The sequence below is a fragment of the Dendropsophus ebraccatus genome, chromosome 5 (genome assembly GCF_027789765.1).
Source record: "Dendropsophus ebraccatus isolate aDenEbr1 chromosome 5, aDenEbr1.pat, whole genome shotgun sequence".
NCBI lineage: Eukaryota > Metazoa > Chordata > Amphibia > Anura > Hylidae > Dendropsophus > Dendropsophus ebraccatus.
The window spans coordinates 151,585,809-151,608,869 of record NC_091458.1 but is presented as its reverse complement, the minus strand read 5'-3'; the positions used below and the strand labels follow the sequence as shown (position 1 = coordinate 151,608,869).

At 41.6% G+C, this 23,061-nt stretch overlaps 1 protein-coding gene across 2 annotated transcripts in view; it reads right to left on the bottom strand.

Moving 5' to 3' along the window:
* LOC138793232 (protein argonaute-3) overlaps positions 1-23,061 on the bottom strand; it is an 86,273-nt gene that overhangs the window by 29,691 nt on the left and 33,521 nt on the right. For both annotated transcript variants that reach the window (XM_069971651.1, XM_069971652.1), the window contains exons 6-7: positions 4,233-4,367; positions 2,012-2,099 (exon numbers count right to left, since the gene is read on the bottom strand). In XM_069971651.1, coding sequence (XP_069827752.1) covers positions 2,012-2,099; positions 4,233-4,367 — 223 coding nt within the window. The remainder of the gene's footprint in view (positions 1-2,011; positions 2,100-4,232; positions 4,368-23,061) is intronic.

The window sequence follows — 23,061 nt, the reverse complement described above, 5'->3', positions numbered from 1 at the left end:
TCTTGGGTATAGATATGGATTTCAGGAAGCCTCTGTCACCAACATCTGGACTTTATTCTCACACATGAGAATTTGGCCTGTAAAGCCATTCATTATTTGCTGTGGAAAGGATGCCACCTATAGGCACGACCAGAAATGGCAATTTTGTGGAAGTCATTGAAAAAAAAAAAAGATGGCACACAATTGCATCCATTTCTTCCATAAAACATATACATTAAATGGACTGAAAAAATGCAGTGTGAACCCAGCCTCAAACAAACAAACAAACACCTATATAAGTAATGATAAGAGGTATGGAAAAAAGTTATATAGATTTGTAGTTTACTTCTATTTTAAAATATCAAGTCATCCAGTACTTATCAATTGTTGTATGCCCTGCAGTAAGTGGTGTATTCTCTCCATTGTGCTCTCTGCTGCCACCTCTGTCCATGTCAGGAACTGTCCAGGTGAGTAGCAAATCCTCATAGAAAACCTTTCCTGCTCTGAACAGCTCTGACATAGCCAGAGGGGTATGCAATCTAGTGATTGTAATAGTCCCCTAGGGGGACTTAAAAAGTGAAAATACGTGGTTGTGTGTGTATATATATTAAAATGTTTAAATTCCGCCACTTTCCCATTTTACATATAAAATAAATAATAATAAAAATATAAAAATAACCATATTATATATCATAGGATGTGTAATTGTGCAATCTAATGAAATTCAAAAACAGTGTTCCTGTACTGTAAACAGCGTAAGGGTGCGTGCACACCTACAGGATCTGCAGCAGATTTGATGCTGTGTTCAGTTATTTAAATGAAATCTGCTGCAGAAAATCAGCTGCAGATCCTGTAGGTGTGAACGCACCATAAAGGGGGAAAAAAGCAAAAAGTGAAAGAACTGCTGATTTTTTGGTTACATTATATATCAAAAAGAAAATAATCAGAGGGATCAAAAATGCCCCATCTACATAAATATGGTAGCAATAAAAACTAGAGATTGTGATGCAAAAAATAAGACCCCAAACAGCCATGTATGTTGAAACCTAAAAGCGATATGGCTCTTAGAATGTGAGGAGGAAAAAACAAACATGCAAAAACTGGTCCTTAAAGCGACTCTGTACCCACAATCTGACCCCTCCCCCCAAACCACTTGTACCTTCGAATAACTACTTTTAATCCAAGATCTGTCCTGGGGTCCGTTCGGCAGGTGATGTAGTTATTGTCCTAAAAAACTACTTTTAAACTTGCAGCCCTGTGCCAAATGGCTGTTGCCTAGAGTGTCTGTGCATTAGGCTGGCACACCCTCTCTGTCCCTCCTCCCCGCCCTCCTCATCATTAGGAATGCCCCAGGCAGGTTGTCTCCTATTCAGCAGCTGTGAGAACACGGCACATGGGCTGGATCGTTAAGGCACCTGTGCAGTTTTCACTGCAGAGGAATAGGGAATATCCTGCCAGTGGCATTGCTAATGATGAAGAGGGTAGGGAGGAGGGACGGAGGGTGGTGCAAAGTTAGGGCACAGATACTCTAGGCCACGACAGTTTGGCACAGGGCTGCAAGTTTAAAAGTTGTTTTTTAGGACAAAAACTGCATCTCCTGCCGAACGGACCCCAGGACAGATCTTGGATTAAAAGCAGCTATCCGAAGGTACAAGTGGTTTGGGGGGGGGATAGATTGTGGGTACAGAGTCGCTTTAAGGCCAAAGTACAAGGTGTACTTAAGGGTGGTCCTTTAATACATGGTTGGTAAGTAATAACCACAGGGCTATTTTACATGCCAGATGATACTTGTCAGGGCACTTTTACTACTTACATACAGTTGTAAAAACTAATAGAAACCATTTCAAATAATAAAAGCTGAGTTCTAGAGCAACTCTAATTGGTTCATAAAAGGAAAGCAATTTACCTGCGGCAGACAATGGCACCCTGTTATATTTCATTAACTTTCAGAACACAGTACGGCAGGAAAAAGACCGTTACTGATCTATGGCATATGCTACCTATTCAACACAAAATCCTATGCCATGCTTACGTTTGATGGCTGGCAGGCCTCCTTGTCACATTGCAAACACGGTATTTCCGTCTCATTGTTCCACAATGAGTAACTTCAACCTTCAGACCTGTACCGAAGAGAGATTTTGCCAAGCACACAAAATAGATAATTAAAATAAATAAATAAATTATAAAAATAAAAAAATTGTAAAAATGTATAGGCACTCACACACTATTTAAGATGTGCCAAATTACACTGTTAAAGTGGATCTGTTATCTGTAACATGTAGTCACCCTAAATAGAGTAGTGTTGAGTGGACCTGTTAAACTGTTTGGGTTTTGCAACATTCTCTGAACCCGAACACTCTGCATTAGATTTCCCACGGCTGAAGGTGGTGGAGGCAGCCCTAGGACTGCCTGGAAAACATGGATATGGCTTATGGCTGTTTTCCAGGACTCCTTAGGGCTGCCTCCACCACCTTCAGCCGTGGGAAATCTAATGCCGAGTGTTCGGGTTCAGAGGATGTTGCCGGGTCCACTCAACACTAACATAGAGTTGGGGCACAATGTGATAGCTTGGGGTGCCCTGATTGAAGTGCTATTCATACGTTATTGATACACCTTTCCTTTACCCCGTCTGTTGATTTAGTGGAATGTCAGTGGGGCTGATAATTATAATACTCTATAATTATAAAAGAACTTCAATAGATGCCTTAAAGCAAGGTATATTATGCAGAGAAGCTGGCAAAGTAATAAACAGGGAATCTCTGCTATAGATCGCCTTTAACCTGTAGATCCTACTGCCCGATGCATCATCCTCAGCTTAGTACTACAAGTTCCAAGAGGCATTACTGTTCATTACAGTCCTCCCACCCTGCCTACTTCCCTCCCCCAGCACACCCAAAACTGTTGCAGAACATCTCATCTCAACATCTGCAGACTTTTACACAGTCAGGTTGCAGCACCTGCTGCTTCATTTAGAAAAACAAGGCGGCATGTTATAATCACATTTCACTCTCCCTAAGGTTTTGTGCACTGCATGAGCAGTAAAACAACCCCATTTTGCTGAAATATGTGGCAAAATAGCAGGAAAATTGCACTAAAAATTCAACAAAATGCCATGTGTGAACACAGCCTAAATGCCCCAATGAAGATATACATGTATCTGTATATATGAAAGGGAGATGATGATGTAGGCTGGAGGGGCTGGTCAGAGATGGTGACATCACTCAGGGGGCAGGGCTAGAGCTCAGAAGATGACATCAGAAGATGATGTGCTGACTACAAAGAGGGACGAGCCTGAAACAATACACATTTTGTTGTTCCACTGCTGCCAGTACTAGCCAAGATAATGCTTAAGATGATTTTATTTAATTATAATTTTCTTATACTGGATAACCCCATTAAGTATACGTCTCTCTGATGGTTTCCTAAATCGTCAGACATGTAGTAAATCATTTATCTTAAGGAGGTGATGCGTATAATTAAAAAAACAAACAACGCTACCCTCAGGGCACCCTGAGCTATAACATAATGCTAAGAACTCCATGCTTGGGTTGACTACAGGTACTCTTTAAAGGGGTTGTCGGGAGGAAAAATATTTTCTCAATATGTATAAAACTTCTTTCTGCTCTAAAAGCGCTTCATTTTATTGGAAGACAGTGTCAACTAGGCGGAGCTTCATGACAGTTGGGCCCTCTTCCCAGCCAAGAGATGGGGCCCAACTGCCATGAGGCTCCGCCTAGTTGACACTGTCCTACGACGAAATGAAGCCTGTTAACCGATGAAATGAAGTGAGAGTACAGGGGGTGACAGTGTCACTTTAGTGTTTTACTCCAACCCCGAGCACTCCCGACAATCTCTTCAAATACATTCAAAGATACAAATATGTATAAAGCTGAGCCTACACTTTTAATATAAATGCTATTGCAAAACTCTCTTTCCATCGGGTTTATGGGGAAGGTTATTAAAGAGGATACTGAGGCTTACAAAAACATGTCCTCTTTCTTCTAGAAACAGCGCCTTCCCACAGCGTCTCCAGTCTGGTTTTGCAGCTCGGTTCCACTGAAGTGAATAGAGCTAAATTGTAATACCACACACAACCTGGAGACGGGTGGCACTGTTTTTGCAAGAAAGTAGATTTTGTTTTTGTTTTTTTGTCTTTAATTCCAGATAACCCATTTAAGACATGACACTATATAAAAAAAAAACATTTCCTTTTGAGTTTTTAATACTATGCTGCTAAAGAATTTTCCACTTACCCTTTATCTCTTTGGTGAATTTTACCCGGTGAGAATCGGTCAGAGGTCGCGGTTGTTCATCAATGTTATGAATATCTAGAACTTCACACATGAACTGAATAACTGGTTGTGCTTTGTAGAAGGCAGTGGCAGAAACTGTGAAGAAGAAGAAACAAAAAAATAAAAATCTTTAAAGAGGACTTGTGGCCTGTCCTGAGCTCTTCTGGACATGCCCACAACAGGTGGCAAACATCTGTATTTATTTTATTGCATTCAGGTCCACCCTACTACTATGTTGATCCAGATAAAGGCCATTATGAGGCAGATGCCAATTACCCCATACCGGGGGGGAAAGTCCTTCCTGACCCCAAATATGACAATCGGGACCAACAACCCAACTCCACAACTTCTATAAAAGCATCCTGGCCCTTTTTGAACTTTTTAACTTATTTATTAAATCAACATCACTATTTTTTTTTCTTTACTGACATATTAGCTGCTTTTTTGTACAGAGCAGATATCCCTTTAAATACCAAGGTAGGTATTATTCTCCGTATAAAGTGACATCCCGTAAGACCTGCCAATTTTAGGCGGCTGTGATCCAGTCACCTTAGATAGGGTCCTTTCAGACCAAGCTATTTCTCAGCCATAGGGGGGCGCAAAAGAGCAGAAATCACTGAGATTGGTGGCTCACTTTCAGTGCCTCTACACAGCACGAGAATTAAGCAGATGGGCTGCATGAATGAACAATCCTTGTATTGCTCATTCAGCCCTAGAATCTGACAGCACACATATGTATATATCCGTGCTGTCAGTTTCCAGATCACAAGCAGCAGTCTGGTATCTGGCGCTCCATTCTTCGAGCTGCTTGTGATCTTACAGCACAAATATATACATATCACAAAGCCCAATATATACATATCTGTGCTGTCTGTTTCTATTAATCTTTCTCGGGTAAACAAACCTCTGTTTACACAGGGAAATTTTTGATCGGGCACAAAAGATGCGATCAGCCGATAATTGTTTTTCAGCTCTATCGCTGTCACTTTTACATGGGCCAATTATTGGCTGCAGGAGCATTTCAAGCGACCCTTCTGGATGATAATTGGCCCATGTAGAAGAACCCTCACACATGCCCATTTATCTTCCAACCCATTAGATTAAAGAACTGACTGATCACTTGATGTCTTATATACAGTATGCCACCGCTAACCAGGAGCACATACATTTAAATGTGGCACTGTATTTGACTCCTGTCCCTGTCAATCATTCTTCTGGCCACAGGCAGCATTATGCCTCCAATCAGAAAAGGGGTTCAACCCCCCTTTCCCCAGCGCTGCAGCACACGGGTAACGACACTTTTGTGCTTCCAGAGCCAGAAGACAGAGGGAGAAGCCGGACAGGAGCACCACAGTGGCCTTTTTGTTTTTTTCTTCTATTTTTAGTCAAGAAACAGTGATGATTTCCTGAAGGTTCCTGAGAAGGGGCCTTATGCTTTTAGGAAACATATCTATTAAAGAATCTAGGATATACTTCCTTTTGCTCAAAGGTGTCCTCTGCCTAAGTACATTGTGCTTCACTACTTTCCACGCACATAGTCACCAGCTGCACGTAAGACTTGCCAGGAAAAGAACAACACAATTTGGGAAAGCTCTAGACTCAGAAATTCCCTGTGCTTCCACTGCAAGTTACATTGCGATTTGCCATTAGCTTCCGCATGCCGAGCGCCAAATCTCCATAAGGAGGAATGAACATGAGCTATGCGTGAAAGCCACACTAGGTAAAGACACTTGACACTTCCAAAAGTGTAAATTCCGGAGACACTAAATACGGCAACGCAGACTGTATACAGTGCAAAAATGTGTAAATAAATAGAAACGTGCTGGGGAAAAACATACCCAATGCATCTATATACCCTGCAGTCTCACTTAATGCATCTAGTACTAGGACCTTTACAATAATAAAAAAAAAATGGTAATGTGAACATTAAGCCGCCAATAAATTCACATGGACAGTATATGTGCTACACATTACACATATGACTCATGTGCTGTTGTCATGTCCTAAGGTAATGTTATGGCCCTACTAATGTTCAGCCACCTCTATGCTGTGCCCCGGCTATAGCTGTAAATATTTTTCCTTAACCTAGGAAACATTTGGCAAAGTCAGAGGGACTTGTAGGTGACTTCCTGCATCCACCTTGAGCACCTCCCACCAGATTCATTACCGATGTTATGTTCCTGCTTTATCCTTAAAGTGAATGTACCATCAGGTACATTCGCTTTAAGTTTTGCACATGAATAGAACGGCGCCAGCACAGGGAAGCCAATGCCTTGGTCCCTTTTTTGAACCGCCTCCCTGATTCCCCGAGCTATTGCCGAGCACTGGCCTGGGCTGAAGCACTGGAGGCGGGCCAGCCCACCCCCCATTGGTGGAAACCCCCACCCCTTTATCATGCTGCTCCATTGATTGTATTGGACAGGGAGGCACCAACTCATCCTTTGCAAACATTTAGGGTCCAATTAGATAAAGCCATTTTTATCAATTAGCAATTAACAAACGATCGGAAACGATATGTGTTTATCATTAACCTGAAAACGTTCACCATATTATACAATAGTTGTTAGTTATGATCGTTACAATGTTCGTTTACTCCATCTTACCCCAGCAAAAGAAGGAACGAATGCGGTATTACAGCGAACGATTATCAAGGATTTTAGGGTCAGATCTAAATGAACGATCAACGACACACAAACGATTTGTCTAAATTCGAACGATTTAAAAATTTTCTCACACAATAATCGTTCCGTGTAATAGGGCCCTTAGGGTATTATTAGACAAATTGATTAACCAGAAATGAGATTCGTTAACCTGAAATCGTTCACAATATTACACAGATCGATAGTTGTTAGGGTCCATTTACACAGAAAGATTATCTGACAAAGATTTGAAGCCAAAGCCAGGAATGGATTTGAAAAGAGGAGAAATCTCAGGCTTTCCTTTATGACCTGATCTCTGTTTATAGTCTGTTCCTGGCTTTGGCTTCAAATCTTTGGCAGATAATCTTTCTGTGTAAATGGACCCTAAGTTACGATCGTTACTATGATCATTTACTCCATCTGATCCCAGCAGAAGAAAAAAGTGCAAGTAAACTGAACCATTAGTGATTGAATGACGAAATACAGTGAAGGAATATGGAATTAGAGCGAACGATTAACAATGATTTTAGGGTCAGATGTAAATCAACGATCCACAGACGATTTTTCGATCTTTTCCTGCAATTACACAGGACAATTATCATTTAAATTCGTCCAATATATATATATATATTATTTTTTTTTTCCTTTCTCTCCTCTGCTGGGGGTGGGCGGGTTTGGTTGGGAGGGGGGTAATAGGAATGTTTGTGCTTACATTTTGTATATGGCAAGGATGTAGTCTTAATGAGAAAATGAAAATAAAAATTTATAATAAAAAAAAAAAATTTGTCCGATATAACCGTTCGTCCCGTGTAATAGGGAAAGATTATCATGCAAGAAATCCTTATATGAATTAAAGCGATAATCTTTCCATATGTGTGCAGGCAATGATCAAACAATGAATGAAAATTCATTCATATGTCACTAATCGCATCTTTTGAGCCGACCATAAAATCATTGTTAATCATTCACTAATTCTACGCAAATCTTTCAGTGTATGTATCATTTGTTTATTATTACGAACGTAATTTCGATTGTAACTAACAACTATCGTTCTGTGTATTATGGTTAATGATTTTAGGTTGTTCGCAAAAACGCTTGTTTGCAATTCGGAAAAAAACAAAAAATTGTCTAATTGGACCCTTTGATATTTATAACATGAGTGAGAATTTTAACAGGTACTATTTTTTGAGGAGGGGCGGACTCCATTGAAATATTTTAGTAAATACTAGTATTCCCCATCTGTTCCTATTTAGGTAGAAGGATTAGGTCAGAAGTGGTCACATGTCCTCATGTTCATCTGCAAAAATCTTTGTATGATGACGGCAATGAAGCCAAGTTTAGAATTTATAGTTTGTTATGTGTCCTAATGACTATCGTATACTCTTTGCTACGGCAACTCGATTTCACAATGAGGATGTTGTCGAGGCCCAAGATAAATATATAAATATACGATTCTCTCTGACCATTTCTGAACTGGTACAAACACCCCCTTACAGAACGAGGCCTCTCAAGTAACTGCTGGTTTTGCTGGGGGAAGTTGCAGCCAGCCAGGAAATGTAGTATTCGTATTTAGATGAATGGCCTGTCAAATAATACAAGGATGATTCATAAAAGGGCTCTCCATTCTAGCTCGGAGAGGGGTCCTGAGCAGGGGAATCCCTCGAAGTGAAGTCAACAAGTCCTAAAAAAGCATATAGACGAGGTACAACCCCTTTATAGCCCCTACATTACTCGGAAGGCCCAATCTTGACTCATCAATCTTTCAGTCATCAACTATTTGATGGAATAAAGGATATGCAATCTTAAAAAGTGTTAACGTTGCCATTGACGTGGTTGACCTAGTTTTCCTGTACGTTAAAATTAAAGAGAACCAATCACGGCCTATATTCTATTTTTTTTTTATTCCTTCTTTTGATTTGCATGGCTTTTTAATTAATATTTGCAAATATAATAATTTATTTGCCGCGTTTTCAAATTATTTACTTTTCCTACACTGTCTCGCGCCGGCTCTTTTCAAAAGAGTCGGCACGAGACAGAACACTCCCGTCATGCAGAGCGGCCAGATAGGTTCCCATGATCCTTTGTCCGCCACTCCGTTAATACACAGTGATCTTGCGCTATACAGCGCAAGATCGCTGTGTATTAGCTAAAGTCCCTGTCCTCTGATCTATTCATGAAGATACAGACTGCCTTTGCAGTCTGTATCTTTTACTTCACTTAATCCTCTTCTTCGGTGCAGCAAGGCCGGGCGCCGCCATCTTGATGACATCACTTGCGTTCCACCGCTGGACGCAAGTGACGTCATCAAGATGGCGGCGCACGGCCTTGCTGCAACAAAGAAAAGGATTAGGTAAAGTAAAAGATACAGACTGCAAATACAGTCTATATCTTTATAAATAGACTTAGGGAGAGATGAACTTTGGTAATAGGGACAGTAAGATTTAGGTGATTTAGGTAGTTCTCTTTAAACATCCTGAAACAGATACAGTGAAATGGATGTACAAATGCAGTGTGAACCTTTAAACTTCTACTCTCAGATAAGTAAAAACTGCTTCTGAATCCACAAGATTCAGAGATCCACAAATTAAAGGGAACCTATCTTGTGACACATACTGTCTGTCAGGGTTAAAAGGGTTATCCAGTGTTAGAAAAAAATGGCCACTTTCTTAAAGTACTATTGTCTCCAGGTTAAGTGCAGGTTTTACAACTCAGTTCCATTGATGTGAATGGAGCTTAACTGCAAACCACAACTGAACTGGAGAGAAGAGTGGAACTGTCTCTGAAAGAAAATGGCCATGTTTTTCTAAGGCTGTATAACCCCTTTAAGGCCTTTTTACATGGGCATTAAGTCCATAATCACTCTGTGTAAAAGTGCCAGTGATGAAACGCCTGCTTGCCAGCTGACTTGATCTTTTGAACAGCTGTAGAAATCATCGCTCTCAGTCGCACATCTGTCTGCGTAAACAGGAGATATGTGGCCAATAGTAATGTATTTAAATGGCAACATGAGCGACACGGTGACCGTTCATGCGGCTTGGCTGTGAAATTTATTGTATCATGGAAAGGCGATGAGTGCAGTTTGAGTCCTTGCATGGTAGAAAATTGGATCTTGTTAAAGGATCCTAACCTGTATTGAGATGAATTCTAATACCACACACCCCGAAGACAGGTGTGGTGCTGTTTCTGCAAGAAAGTAGCTGTGTTTATTCTAATGCTGGATAACCTCTTTAAAGTGTCACTGTTGTTGTAACATCACCCTCGATAAAGCAACAAGCGAAACGTGCGTCGGGTGTACGGTGAGGTGGATACATGAACTAAGGACACGTATGGGTAATGTTTTATTATAGGAGGATGGTATCTATTTATCATTTTATACTCACTGTGAGGTATATCTATCTATTGTATGCAGTACCAGCCCAGTGCCCAGTATATGTATAGGTTCATTATTTTGTATTGTTATTTGCTTTGTGATGGTATATTTTACATGAAAGAACCTTGTCAATCCACCGTCCTTATGGGGATTTGTATTTGCTCTAGCCCCCTTGTGATGTAAAAATTAATCAATTTTTTTAAATTTTCTGATGTGTAATCAATAAAGTAAATTTGTATATACTGGTCTTGCATCCGCTATAAAATTCTTTTTTGGTTTTTGTGTTGAACAGTGTTGGGTGCGCATGGACCGCACTATTTGAGCCGTGTATAGGAGTGTTGTTGTAACTTGTCTAAATTAACAGTAAATGAGGTATAAAGCAACTTTGCAATATGCATTCATTATTTTTTTAGTTGTATCCAGGCCCAGTCTGCTGAAGCCAGCTATATAACAGCTATACTTATTTTCATCCACTTTCAGTCTCCTGAAGGCAGCTATATAACAGCTATACTTACTGTATCCAGGTCCAGTCTCATGAAGGCAGCTATATAACAGCTATACTTATTTGTATCCAGGTCCAGTCTCCTGAAGGGTGCTATATTACAGCTATACTTACTGTATCCAGGTCCAGTCTCATGAAAGCTGCTATATAACAGCTATACTTATTTGTATCCAGGTCCAGTCTCCTGAAGGCAGCTATATAACAGCTATACTTACTGTATCCAGGTCCAGTCTCCTGAAGGCAGCTATATAACAGCTATACTTACTGTATCCAGGTCCAGTCTCATGAAGGCTGCTATATAACAGCTATACTTATTTGTATCCAGGTCCAGTCTCCTGAAGGGTGCTATATTACAGCTATACTTACTGTATCCAGGTCCAGTCTCCTGAAGGCTGCTATATAACAGCTATACTTACTGTATCCAGGTCCAGTCTCCTGAAGGCAGCTATATAACAGCTATACTTACTGTATCCAGGTCCAGTCTCCTGGAGCTTTTTAGTCTTGTGCTTGTTAAAAAAAAGAAACTAAACACATGAAGTCCCGGACCGTACAGAAAGTAACTGCTCAACATGTCCATCAATCACATGACTGCCTTCTATGTGAGTGCAGATGACCTGAGAAACACAAGACTTCCTGTGTTTAGACTCTGAAAAAATAATATTTAGAACACAGGAAGTTCTGTGTTTTCCATGATAAATTAAAAAAAACAATTAATGTAAATTACAAACTTGCTTTATATCACATCTACTGCTGATTTAGGTTTTGAAAGTTATAACAACAGTGACACTTTAATGTTGATGTTTGGCAATGTTGATGAGAACAACTAAATAATTTAGAGGACAATGCAAAGGGAAGCCTGCAGTTTGCAAGAGTTTACTGAGGAACAGGCAACAAAATTGTAAGAATAGAAACCCAGGAATGTAGGCTACGTAATTGGAAGTCTCTTATCCCAGAACAGTGTCTAAAGAAAAAAAAAACAAAACAAAAAACCTGGCAGAGAAGTAGTGAGTCATGACCATTGGCGTGACTCGTGGAGGCTTCACAGGGTTTCCAATTACTTCTTTTTACAAGACTTGGTTTTATTTCAAGCGAGAAATACACTTTCACAATGGAAGTCAACCATGACTGATGTTTTCTTATGTAAAATAAGATCTAATATAAATAAAGAACCCTTTTAACTATTTTATATTATGTTTAGTTTATTTTTTATCACTCCAACGATACTCCACTATCCTCGCTGACTAACTCTGCTCGCTGAACTGATTCTCTACTCACACCTACTTTCAAGTGTTTGGCTGACCAGCAATGCAGGCACGGGCTCCCGCAGCCAGCAGTCTCCACTACCCTTTATCTTCCAGTTCACATAGCTGCCAAATTGCCAATATTTTAAGGGATATTTGTTGCTGGGCAGGGGCATCAAAGCTCTTTATGTACTCAACTGTCTTTGTGGATACAGCAGCACAGAAAACTACAAATTCACTCTATTCCAGTTTAAAAATATGAGTGACAAATAGGCCAGTACCTTTAGAAATTAGTCGGTACGTACCAGCTTTGTATCTTTAAAAAAGTTTAAAGGGAACTGATCAGCACGATTGCTCCCATCTGCAGCAAACAGAGCTCCTACACTGCCCCCCTACTGTATCCGAGTTGTCTTCATAGGTAAGGGTCCTTTTACATGGGCTGATCGGCCAGGAGGGTCGCTAGAAACACTCCTGCAGCTGGTAATCGGCTCATGTCAAAGTGTCAGCGATCAGCCAAAGACTGGGCAAATGCCCCATATTATCGGTGATCGCATCTTTTGAGCCTACTTAAAAATTTATCTTTATTGGCTGAGCATCATCCTGTGTAAACAGGGGTTTGTACGGCCGAGAAAGATAAAGGGAAACTGCCAGCACAGATATGTATATATTGGGGTCTGGGATATGTATAGATCTGTGCTGTCAGTTTCCAGATTACAAGCAGCAGTGTATACTTACCAGCCACGCTGCTTGTGATCCAGCATCTGGTTCCCCAGTTCTCCGGCCACTGCTGAAACTTACTCCACCGGAAAGATCAACAGCTGGAGGAGGCAGGGCCTGAAGATAGAGCCGCCGCAAGAACCAGATAACAAGCAGCAGTCTATACTTACCGGCCACGCAGCTTGTGATCCAGTATCTGGTTTTCCAGTTCTCCGGCCACTGTTGCAACTTACTCCAACAAGATCAACAAGGGCCTGAAGATCGAGCCGCTGAGAGAATCAAATAACGGATAACAAGCAGCGTGGCTGGTAATTATAGACTGCTGCTTGTGATCTGGGAACTCAAAGCACAGATATATATATCCCAGACCCTAATATATACATATCTGTGCTGGCAGTTTCCAGGGCTGCATGAACAATACAAGGATTGTTTATGCAGCCTGTCTCCACGATTTGTTGTGCTGTGTAAAGGCACTGCAAACAAGCTTGTTTCAAGCCCCCACAGCTGAGAAATCTGCACGTCTTACAGGACCTTTAAGGTCCTTTTAAGTGTACCAATAAATTGTTCACGCAATTGTTTAGTGATCGTGATGCAGCGATTTAATGATCGACGTTTAGACAAAGGGATAAACCATGTAAAAATCTCTTTGTTTCTCTCATTGGGAGACTGTTATTCAAATTATTTTTTTTATTGGAACGACTGTTTAGGCGAACTGTTCTGCAAAATATTAATAATTTATTGCTCATTGTTTGATCGGTGGCTACATTTACACGGGTAGATAAAGTTTCATTTGGAATTGCAAATTTTGCAGCGATTATCGCTCTGTGTAAAAGGACCATTAGTGTAGTTACTGGAAAAACATCTTTTATTCTGGCATGAGAGGCAGGGGGAAAGCCGTGACTAGTTATCTGGGTGGTGTCTGCTTTGCCGGTGAGCACGCCCTGGAGGGGTGATTGACAGGCAAAGCGGCTACTAACGGGGGTGGGGGAGGGTGAAGGGTTAATCTTTATGTCTTTCACTATATGGTAAAACTGATATGCTATCTATATTCCTCAAGTCAGTATGAATACGATAAGCAATCTATATAACTTATTATTTATTTAACTTTTTGAAAAAATTAAAACTTAAAAGAAGAAACGTTCACAATTGCTTTAATACCATCCTAATTACACTTTTATTTTTCAGTCTATGGAGTTGTGTGAGGTGGGGGGTTTTTTGTTTTGTTTTGCACCATAATCAGTATATACAATACGGTTTTGATCACTTTTTACTCATTATTTCCTGGATGTCATGTGACCACATCACCGTCCAGCACTGGCAGCTGAGCTCCTGCTTCGGTCAAGGGTACACACTGGGCAGTACACCATGACCATTATGATGGATATATTCATCATGATGTGGGTACATGCACCCACTCAGGGTGGATATATCCCCCGCGTCGGGCTATACATTGGGAATCTATGAAAAAAAGTTGCAGAAGTAAGCCTCACTTGCAGCCCACATGGGGCCAAAGGCCCCTCTTACTCGTATAGGCAGGACATAGTTATTTTGTGACTACATTCAGTCCATTTCTCAGCCATACACTACTTTTGTGCAGGACTCAAGAGCATGGAAGATTGCATTGTTGAGTCTTGCACAAAAAATTCCAGGAAATGAATAGAAAATAGTCACAAAAGCATCCTTTTTTTAAAGATTACCAACGTGTAGCCCGGCATGAGGCTAAAAACGATGTAGACCTAGCTTTAAAGGTGCCCTCACCTTGCAATTGGTTGCACCTTTGGCAACAATGGCAGCCTCCAAAGGTTTTCATAGCCATCTGTGAGCTTCGTACACCTGTCAGCTGGTATTCCCTTTAACTACAGTTTCTCTCAAGCTTTTGAATGTTTGCAAAGTTCCTTTTCCCATTAGCAGATTTCAGCTCCCTTGAAAGATTTACAGTTGGATCGAGATTATGATTCACTGCTGGAGAGTTTAAACCCGCCATTTTTTGTCTTAGGGTATATTCACACGGGCGGGCTCGCAGCGAGATTCTCGCTGCGAGCCCGGCAGGTCCTGGCAGTTCCCATACACTACATACTTGCTGCGGTCTAAACGACCGAAGCGAGTATGTAATTATACCGCCCTTAACCCCTTCTGCTCCCCCGCTGTGTATATACTTTACCTGTCCTCGCTGCACGGGTCCGCCGTCCTGCTTTCCTGTCCGGCCAATCAGTGTGTTGCCCAGCCGCCCAGTCCGTGTGAATATACCCTTAACCATTCTGCTCTACTGTGAGATTTGAGCTTTGGATCACACTAGGAGCCATTGTATTTGGATTAGTTATTAAAGGAAATCTAGTGAAAATTTTTATTAAAGTATTGTATTGCCCCCCCAACAGTTATAAAAATCACCAACATACATTTATTACAGCTTATAAAGTGCTTTTTTTCTTGCACTTAGTACTGCATCAAGGCTTCACTTTCTGGATACCATGGTGATGTCACTTCCTGGATAAAATGGTGATGTCACTTCCTGGATAAAATGGTGATGTCACGACCTGACTCCCAGAACTGTGCGGGCTGTGGCTGCTGGAGAGGATGATGGCAGGGGGATGGTATGTGTCCCTACAGTGCCATGTGTCCCTCAGTGTCCCCCTGCCATCATCCTCTCCAGCAGCCACAGCCCGACAGCTCTGGGAGTCGGGTCGTGACATCACCATGTTATCCAGGAAGTGACATCACCATGTTATCCAGGAAGTGACATCACCATGTTATCCAGGAAGTGACATCACAATTTTATCCAGGAAGTGAAGCCTTAATGCAGTAGTAAGTGCAGGGGAAAAAGCTCTTTATAAGCATTTTCTGTAATAAGTGTATATTGGTGATTTGTATAATTTTTGGGGGCAATACAATACTTTAATAAAAATTTTGACTTCTCCTTTAAGAAAGAGCACATTTCTTAACATGTTCAAAGCCACCAGTACCTGAGCAGCCCCATATCATTTTGGATCCTTTACAGGTATTAAAACTTGTATTTTTATTTTACTTAACATTGCCAATACTGTTCACCATAAAGTAAATTATATATATTCTACATTATGTTCCTTCTCAATTTTAAACTAGATGCACTGTTTTGCTAGTGGAAAAAAAATTATCTGTACAAACCACTCATTAAAAATCCATTGAATGCAATGCACCTTACATATTAGAGACACCCACACAAACAGATTACTGAATAAAAGACCTCTTGTAATCTCCATTAGAAGGGAGTTTCTACAGAAACCAAATGATGGGAGGACATATAATTGCCTTATGAGAGTACTTAAAGGGGTTCTCCAGCAAAAATCTTTTTCTTTCAGATCAACTGGTTTCAGAAAGTTAAGTAGATTTGTCATTTACTATTTAAAAATCTTAAGTCTTCGAGCACTTATCAGCTGATGTATGTTCTGCATAAAATGTTGTTTTCTTTCCAGTCTGACACAGTGCTCTTTGCTGCCACCTCTGTCCATGTCAGGAACTGTCCAGAGCAGGAGAGGTTTTCTATGAGGATTTGCTCCTGCTCTGGACAGTTCCTGACATGGACAGAGGTGGCAGCAGAGAGCACTGTGTCAGACTGGAGAGAATACACCACTTCCTGCAGGACAGACAGCATCTGATAAGTATGGGAAGACTTGAGATTTTTTTTAACACAAGTAAATTACAAATCTATATAACTTTCTGAAACCAGTTGATCTGAAAGAAAGAGTTTCACTGGATAACCCCTTTAATGGTCTTTCTTCATTGTCCACAACATGGGTCTCCAAACTGCGGCCCTCCACCTGTTGCAAAACCACAATTCCCATCATGCCTGGACAGCTATAACTTTGGATTTGGCTGTCCAGGCATGATGGGAAATGTAGTATTACAACAGCTGGAGGGCCGCAGTTTGGAGACCCATGGTCTACAACATTCTGTCCTTTGCTATGGGTGTAATGTGTAAAAAGAAATATAATTATTGCCATTAACTAGCGAACTGAACTGCAGAAGGTCATTACGATTGAAGACAAAATTCAGAGCTTCAAAATAACTTTGCAGTACAGATGAGACGCAGTGTTGGGAAGGATTAGTAATACAGCATTATAAATACTGGCCAAAATCAACGCTTCCAGTCTGAATGGGAAGCAAACATGGATGTGTCATGTGTCTATACAGGCGTTGGTTACCTTCTAATGCGCTCTAGCATCATAGATGCAAATGCTTGTATGTAGGTTGCATCCTAGGGTATTAGAGCTAAAGATGGGCATGGTCCCAACATTAATAGTAGACTGGCTGGTCAAACCAGAAAGGTGGCGTTTATTTTTCTACATGAACAGATTTTAAAGGGTGTGTTCTTCTATAATAATGTATCAGAATCAGCTAACATGATGCACATATTAAAGGGATTCTTTGATTCCTTTATTGGCCAACAAATAATCGTTTGAATTGAGAGTTTTCACACAAGTTTACAAATAAATGACATTTTAAGGATGTTGTGCTCTTTCTGTAAGTCGTTCATTTGTAAATTTGTCTAATAAAGGGATCTTAGAATCTAAAAATCTAACAATTTTCTGTTGGCCAATGAAGGAATTCCTCTTAAGGGTGCCTTCACACCTACCGACTCGCAGCGTAAATCTCCCTGCGAGTCTGGCAGGTCCTGGCAGTTCACTGTCACTACATACACGCAGCGGGCTGAACGACTGCTGCATGTATGTAATTCTGCCAGACCCTTAACCCCTTCTGCTGCCGCCCAGCTCCCGCTGTGCTCCCGCTCTGTATACATTACCTGTCTCTCGCTGCACGGGGTCCCCGGGACCCCGTGCAGCGAGGAGAGGTAATGCATACAGACACAGCGGGGGAGCCGGGCTGCAGCAGAAGGGGTTAAGGGGCCGGCAGAATTACATACATACGTAATTACATTACGTTCAGACCGCTGCGTGTATGTAGTGAAAGTGAACTGCCAGGACCTGCCAGACTCGCAGCGATATTTACGCTGCGAGTTGGTAGGTGTGAAGGCACCCTTAAATACACTGATCAAAAGTATTACGTTTGCTTTTAAGTGTCACTGTCGTTTTTTGGGGGTTTTTTTTGCAGAAATCAATAGTACAGGCGATTTTAGGAAACTTTGTAATTGGGTTTATTAGCCGAAAAATGCATTTTTATCAAGAAAAAGCAGTTTGAAGCTTTCCCCTTGTCTTCATAGTTCTCTATGGAGAGGGGAGGGGTGGAGAGAGATGAGGCAGCAAAACAGGACAACAAAGAGTTAATTTACAGCTACATCACCGGGCTATCTCCTCTGACAGTCAGCACTGACCTCTCTGACCTCTCAATCCCAGCTTTCACACAGCTCCCACTGTGTAATCCTTTGTTCTCTGCTGGCGACTAATCTCCCTCCTCCCCCTCCCCTCTCCATAGATTACACAGGGCACAACTAATGTAAACTAGTCAAGATTTCCTGATAATAAGCAGTGAATGAGAGAGAGAGAGGAGGGAGGGGGGACCTGGGGAAAGTCTTTTTGAATGCAGATAATGGCATATTTTCCTGATAAACCCAATTACAAAGTTTCTTAAAATTGCCTGTACTATTGATTTGTGCAACAGAAAAAAACGACAGTGACACTTTACCCAACTCTCCATAAATCAATAGTACAAACAAATACAGGAAAGAGTTGTTGACTGTTATAACCCATAGGTATCTCAGGGATCAAATTACAAGTCTATGAATGGAGGCGGAGGGTTGGTGGAAGATGGGAGGAGGATGGGGGCTGGGGTGATGTGGTAGGAGGATGGGGGGGGATATGGGGAGGAAAAACACACGTACACATGCTACAGAGAGAGAGACAGCTAAAAGACAGAACAGAAATTGGCTGAAAAATGCCACATACAAGATAAATAATAGACAGATATAGCGATGTTCCTCATTTACACTCACAGCACAGCCTGTCCCAAAAAGTCACCTGAAATGACAGGTAAACTTTAATGTTTTTGGTAATTTTTTAAAATTCTACATATGCCTCCTATTAGGGATATCCTTTGAGTTTTTATTTCATTTTGGCATAAGCAAAGTTTTTTTTGTTTTGTTTTTTAACCCCTTAGCGACCCATGACGTATCTGATACGTCATGGTGCCGCTTGGGGTGTTCAGAGCGGGGTCCCGCTGATCCCGGCTGACACGTGCAGCCGGGTAGTGCCTCTATTAGCCGGCGCTGGTCCCGTTGCCGCGCCGGCTAATTAAGCCTCTAAGTGCAGCTGTCAAACCTGACAGCTGCACTTAGATGCTGTGCTCTCCGTGTCCCTGGTGTCTAGTGGGACGGATCTCCCCCCCGCGATGCGATCGCGGGGGGGGAGATCCGTTCTTCTGCCCGTGCCGGGCCTCAGCGTCGGAATGACGCTGATCCCGGCTCGGCAATAGATTGCTATGGCCTGCAGCAGGCCATAGTAATCTATGACCGATCTAATCGATCTTTGCTGTGTATATACACAGCATTGATCTCTATGAGAGATCAGTGCTGTCTATATACAAGTCCCCCAGGGGGGCTTCTAGTTAAAGTAAAAAAAAAAGTAAAAAAGTGTTTTTATTAATAAAAAAAATCCCCTCCCCTAATAAAAGTCCAAATCACCCCCCTTTTCCCATTTTATAAATATAAATTAATAAATAAATAAATAAATAAATAAACATATTTAGTATCGCCGCGCGCGTAATCGCCCGAACTATTAATCACATTCCTAATCTCGCACGGTAAACGGCGTCAGCGCAAAAAAATTCCAAAGTGCAAAATTGCACATTTTTGGTCGCATCAAATCCAGAAAAAATGTAATAAAAAACGATCAAAAAGTTGTATATGCGCAATCAAGGTACCGATAGAAAGAACACATCATGGCGCAAAAAATGACACCTCACACAGCTCCATAGACCAAAGGATAAAAGCGCTATAAGCCTGGGAATGGAGCGATTTTAAGGAACGTATATTTGTTAACAATGGTTTGAATTTTTTACAGGTCATCCGATACAATATAAGTTATACATGTTATATATCATAGTAATCGTAACGACTTGAGGAACATGCATAACAAGTCAGTTTTACCATAGGACGGACGGCGTAAATGCAAAACTCCCCGAAATCAAAACAAATTCGTGTTTTTTTTTCAATTTGACAGTGCAAATGATTTTTTTCTGGTTTCGCAGCATATGTTATGGAAAAATAATGCCTGTCATTGCAAAGTACAATTGGTTTCGCAAAAAATAAGCGCTCATATACGTCTCTAGGTTAAAAAATGCAAGCGCTATGGACTATTAAACTTAAAATGGAATAAGCAAAAGCGCAAAAACGAAAATAGGCTTTGACCTTAAGGGGTTAAATCATGAAAATATGGTTAAAAAATGCCAGCAAAGAATGCTATTCCGTAAGCAGCTGATGGTGGACAGCATATTATCATCCTATCTTGGATTGTATGAAGGTAAACGATGATTGGAGACAGGATCAAAATGCATTGTTTGCTCTCCTAAATGGTCGTGTAATGCAGTGTTTTTTCCTACATCAGATTAGCTGTAAAACACTACAATTCCCAGTTTGCAAATTACACAGACCGATAACTGGATGAATAAGCCTGATGTAATAAAGACACGGAGTGTAAGATAATAAAGATATCTACTTATATATACTTACCTGATCACGTTCTCACGTGTTCTCAGGCCATGTTTGTGGAATTCCCCGATCTCCGCAGCTCTCACTTTTGGTCCCGCCTCTGAGACGGGACAGCACCACGGCAGTGAATGGCTGAGCGGCCTGTCATTTCAGAGGTGGGACCAAAAGCGAGAGCAGCAGAGATTGGGGAATTCCACAGACAAGGCCTGAGAACGTGATCAGGTAAGTATATATTTTTATTATTTTACTCCAAAGCAAGGGCTACACGGACATTGCTCACAACATACATACAGCCCTTGCTGCATGATAATCGTGCCATCTAATAGGCTCAGTAGGCGAGCACCGATCTGGCAGGTCGGCCCTCACTTATCAGGGATATTGGCCCATGTAATACGTCCCTAAGCTACGTGCAGACACTGAACTTGCAGGGAACAGTGTGTACACATGCCGTGTAGATCTTTACACAATGTCCCTCCAGTCTCCTTTCACTTTGAGAGGTCTGATATACTTATCCTATTGAATCTAGATAATAAGGCATAGTGGGAGCTCTGTGACTGTTAACATACACTTCTTCATGCGGACCTCGAGAAATACAATAGCTGCAATAACCTAATAAGAGAGCAAATAAGATGAATGTCATGTATAGTAAAATACTGAACAGCACTTCCAAAATTACATTGCAGCTTTATTGAAGATCAATAAGAACCTGCTGTGTAAAAGGATCAATGTATAAATGGAAACACAGACGTATTTCTGACCTAAGTCCCTGTTCGCAGCACTGATAATGCTGCGGGCAGCTATTTACTAATTAAAAAATGACGGAAAAAGTGTTATGATCTTGGGAAGTTTCTGAAGTGCTGTATAAGTGGCAAACAAGATATATAGCACAGTTTCTGCGACCGCTTTGTTATGTATTTATTGGGATCGTGTGTATGGTGGAATTATATCTCAGTAATATCTGTTTATAACAAATTCTGTAAATGGGAGATGATATATACAATTTCAACGCTTTGCTCTAAGGCACACTTTCCAGCGCATGGTCCATATATACAGTGCGCAATGCAACAGATTATCGGAACTAATTCTACGGGGAGAAAAACATGACATGACCGCACATCTGATCTGTCTGCTTCTTAGCACTATATATTACTATATATCAGGAATTAGCTACAATTTGATCAAAGTGCTTAGGACTCACATTGCTTCAAGGTCCCTGATTCATGTTGCACGAGGCAACCACCACCGCCTCAACAACAGTGCCAGAGGTTTTACAGAAAGAACAGACATGATGATACCTAATGCACAAATTATAATTATATCACCCGTAAAATACTAAGGAAATCCTCAAAACATGACCTGTTGCTGGTCCTTGACCGGAGTTAGGGATCACTGTTCTAGGACATAGTGACAATTAGTCATAGATTTACCCCTAGTTGACCCAAGAGTTGCCCGGATCTAGGCTCAGGCAAACAGCTGATACTCCCCCCCCCCCCCGAAAACTATCAAATCGTTCCATACTTGTTTCCAACTTTTCAGTCTTCTGCTGCTGAAGAGACAGGAAGCTGTGTGTGAGCTTTTCACTCTGCCTTCCTAGGCTGCTCATGTAAACAGTGTCCCTGTTTGGCTTTCTCTGCACTCTATAATGCCAGGAGGGTTTATCTGAGGTCACCAGCAACCTGACCTCAGATTAACCCTCCCATTATCACAGAGTGCAGAGACAGCTGGCAAGGGACACTGAGAAGGGAGCGGGTTTAGATCGGAGATGGAGTGAACAGCTCACAAACAGTTTTCTGTGTCTTCAGCAGAAGGCAGCAGGCTCACCTTTGCGTTGCCGCGTGGCATTATTCCCTTAAACTCTACGATGGTGACTTGATTAGAGTTAAAATTTTGTTAAATACTTCAAAAAGCTCAGGGGGAAAGTTGGGGGCTGTAACACCAGGGGGCCTTTTAAGTAATTTGTTTGGGGAGGGCATGGGCAGAAAACTCTTTTAAGCGGTTAAAGGGAATGTGTTGCCTAAATTTTATCTTACTGATTACAGTCAGATACAAAAACATGTTCTTTTGTTCTAATCTGTTTCTATTTTCTGACTGTAATTTTTGTTACTTAAAGGGAACCTGTCACCCCCCGTACCGGGGTGACAGGCTCCCGACCCCCCGTTAGAGACCCCTATACTTACCTCATCCCGCCGGGTCCCGCTTCTGGATTCGGTCGGGTCCCGGAGATCTCAGCCGCTGCAGCCCGGCGCGCGCGCTGACAGATGAGTCCAACGCTCATAGAGAATGACAGGAGAGTCCAGCGCTCCGTCATTCTCTATGGGTGTTGGACTCATCTGTCAGCGCGCGCGCCGGGCTGCAGCGGCTGAGATCTCCGGGACCCGACCGAATCCAGAAGCGGGACCCGGCGGGATGAGGTAAGTATAGGGGTCTCTAACGGGGGGTCGGGAGCCTGTCACCCCGGCACGGGGGGTGACAGGTTCCCTTTAACTTTTTGTTCATTATTATGGGGGCTGACATATTGCCTGGGCTGTTCTTTGACGTGCTTTAGAGCAAGCCTCATGGACATAGACAACAAAAGACAGAGTCTGTCCCCTTGAGATGAAAGTGAAACGTAACATGAGCGCAATCTGTGACCTCTGAAGAGGTCATTCCATAGGAAGCTGCTGTTGTCTCTTCTATCTATCTGAA